The sequence below is a fragment of the Penaeus vannamei genome, chromosome 6 (genome assembly GCF_042767895.1).
Source record: "Penaeus vannamei isolate JL-2024 chromosome 6, ASM4276789v1, whole genome shotgun sequence".
Classification (NCBI taxonomy): Eukaryota; Metazoa; Arthropoda; class Malacostraca; order Decapoda; family Penaeidae; genus Penaeus; species Penaeus vannamei.
The window spans coordinates 2,225,773-2,228,272 of record NC_091554.1 but is presented as its reverse complement, the minus strand read 5'-3'; the positions used below and the strand labels follow the sequence as shown (position 1 = coordinate 2,228,272).

The 2,500-nt window shown below is 38.9% G+C and overlaps 1 protein-coding gene across 7 annotated transcripts in view; it reads left to right on the top strand.

Moving 5' to 3' along the window:
* The window catches only part of Adar (Adenosine deaminase acting on RNA), a 196,074-nt gene that overhangs the window by 164,940 nt on the left and 28,634 nt on the right, over positions 1-2,500 (top strand). For all 7 annotated transcript variants that reach the window (XM_070122539.1, XM_070122541.1, XM_070122545.1 and 4 more), the window contains exon 5: positions 1,927-2,173. In XM_070122539.1, coding sequence (XP_069978640.1) covers positions 1,927-2,173 — 247 coding nt within the window. The remainder of the gene's footprint in view (positions 1-1,926; positions 2,174-2,500) is intronic.

Here is a 2,500-nt window from a genome sequence, read left to right as displayed (position 1 = left end):
GTGATGACCACTATGGCAAAGACTCATTAAAGTGTTATAGGTGTGCATAGGCAGGTGATCTGGTTGAGAGAGAGAGTGAGTGAGTGAGTGAGTGAGAGTGAGAGGGTGGGGGGAGAGAGAGGGGGTTGAGAAGGAGAATGGGAAAGTAAGTATGTGTGAGAGAAAGGGAGACCTGTAGAAAAAAATGCAGATGAAAAAGAAAGTGAGTAATTGGATTAAAGAGGGAAATGGAAAGAGATAACAACATCAAATTAGGAAGAGAGTATGGTAAAGTAAGAGAGTGAGAAAGACAGGGTGAAAGAGAGCAAGACAGAAAAAGAAGGAGAGAGAGAGAGAGAGCAAGAATAAGATTTAAGTGAAGGGAAGAATGTGGGAATGAATGAAAATCCGAAGTGATGTGTGATGCTACGGGTATGACAGATCAAGACAATCAGATCCCTCCAATAGCACTTTAAAGAGCTTTTGTTGTAGGAAGAGTCCTCTTGAAATGTCTACAGTGAGTCTGATGCTTACCATAACATGATAAGTTTTTGCCCTCAGTGCAGTCGACCCATTCCGAAGCTGGCTAATTTGGCACATATTTAGGCTTCAATCCATCACTCGTGTGACTAAGTAAATATACAAGTAAGCTCCCATAATGAGTAAGGGCATTGGTTGTGGGATCTCCAGACAATTTGGGGTTGAGGTTCCAGTAGCCGTCCATAAGTGGGAGATTGTACTGCATTATCCTTAGCTGGTAAAATGTGGATTGTAACATGTTGTCAGCTATATCCAAGATAACATTATTAATTTCCATTGTAGGATTTAGAGGGTAGTATATCTTAATGCATTGTTATCTTTGTGAGAATTGCTAGGCTTCTAGACTTTTCTTGGTGTTACGCACGTGATTTTCATGTGATGAAATTGTAGTGCCTTCCTGTCTCTTTTTGCATCTGTGATAGATTTCTTTGCCTTTTCCATTGAATAGATGTTTAGAGATTAAATAATTTGTTTTTACTTTCTGAATACATAACTTGATATTAGGTATACTTTCATGATGTAACAGTTTCATATCAGGTGTGTATGTATGTGTGCATGCGCTGCTTCTTGTGTGAATGAGTTTGTATGCATTGTTTGTTGATCCAGCTGCTTGTGTCTATTTGCATGAGAGAAAGAAAAGTGAATCTCGTATGTGTGTTTTACTATCAGTTTTTCAGTTTCTGGCTACTGTGTATGCATGTGAGTCTGTATGTATATATCATGCAGATAGAACATACCATGCTCTTCTAGCTTAGGTGCTGTGTGTCTCTCTTGTGTCTCATCGTATTTATTTAGACTTCATAGTACCCTCTACATTGTGTGTGTTGAAGATTTCGCTCTATTTATTTTCCACAAATTCTTTCCAGTTTCCTTCGCATGAACATTATTAAAGATGTTTTAGAAAGTAATGTTAAAACTTTTCAATACAGTTCATGGACTTAGCTAAATTGTTTACCTATTGTATGTAATTTCAAATTAAGTGTTTTCACAGGAATTTTTCCGGAAGGCCTCCACTTTCATTTTCTTCCTCTGTTCCTTCTGTTTATAGCTTTGCAGATAGCAAAAACCATGAATTGGACATCCTTTCTCATACTCAGTAAAATGTGAATGCTATAATGGTGGTGGTGTTCAGTGCTTGTTAGTGAGTGAAGTTCTAGGTTCCTCTTGCTAAATTTAAAGGAAGTTGATGTATTTTCTAGTTCAGTTTTTTCCGGAGATGGTTTCAGTTGTAAGACAGCTTTTGGTCCTGCCTTCCTCCTTACCCTACTTGCCCATGCTCAGTCCTAATCATGCTGATGGGGGCTGTATATTTGTTGGTTGCAAAAGTGGTGGCGTGAAGCCTGGTGCCAAACCCTCTTTCGGAACGGCCTTGCGCCGTCTTAAGGGTGCCAGTGTTATGGCTTACAGGAGACGATACCAGCAGCAGCAGGCAGTAGGCCGGTGCCAGTTGCAGAAGCATCCTCCCCGACCCCAGCGTCAACTCCTTCAGCGTCAGCAAGCCCTGGTCCATCTCAGACATCCAAGAACCCGATCATGCTTCTTAATGAGTTGAGACAGGGAGTGGAGTATCAGCTGAAACAAGAATCGGGGGAGCCACATGCCAAGACATTTACTTTCCAAGTTACTGTGGATGGCCAGGTTTTTGAGGGCACTGGTAAGATTATGCAGCTCTACATGCTCAGGAACAGTTTCAGATTATTTCACTAGTAAAGAGAGAATGTTCTTTTTATTTGTTCCTTTGTGTATTTCATGGTAACCTCAGCCTGTTAAGCAATTTTTTTCTTCTTCTTTTTATTCTTTATTTTTTATTGATTTTTTCTTCTTTTCTTTTTTTAGATGCATTTAGCTGTTTTTGTATGTTGAATGAGTATAAATGTATTCATGGGAGCATGTATTTTAATCAATTCTTTTATATATAATGTTTGTCAGCTAATGAATATATGAACATTTACATTTTACATTCTGCATTTCATTACATTAT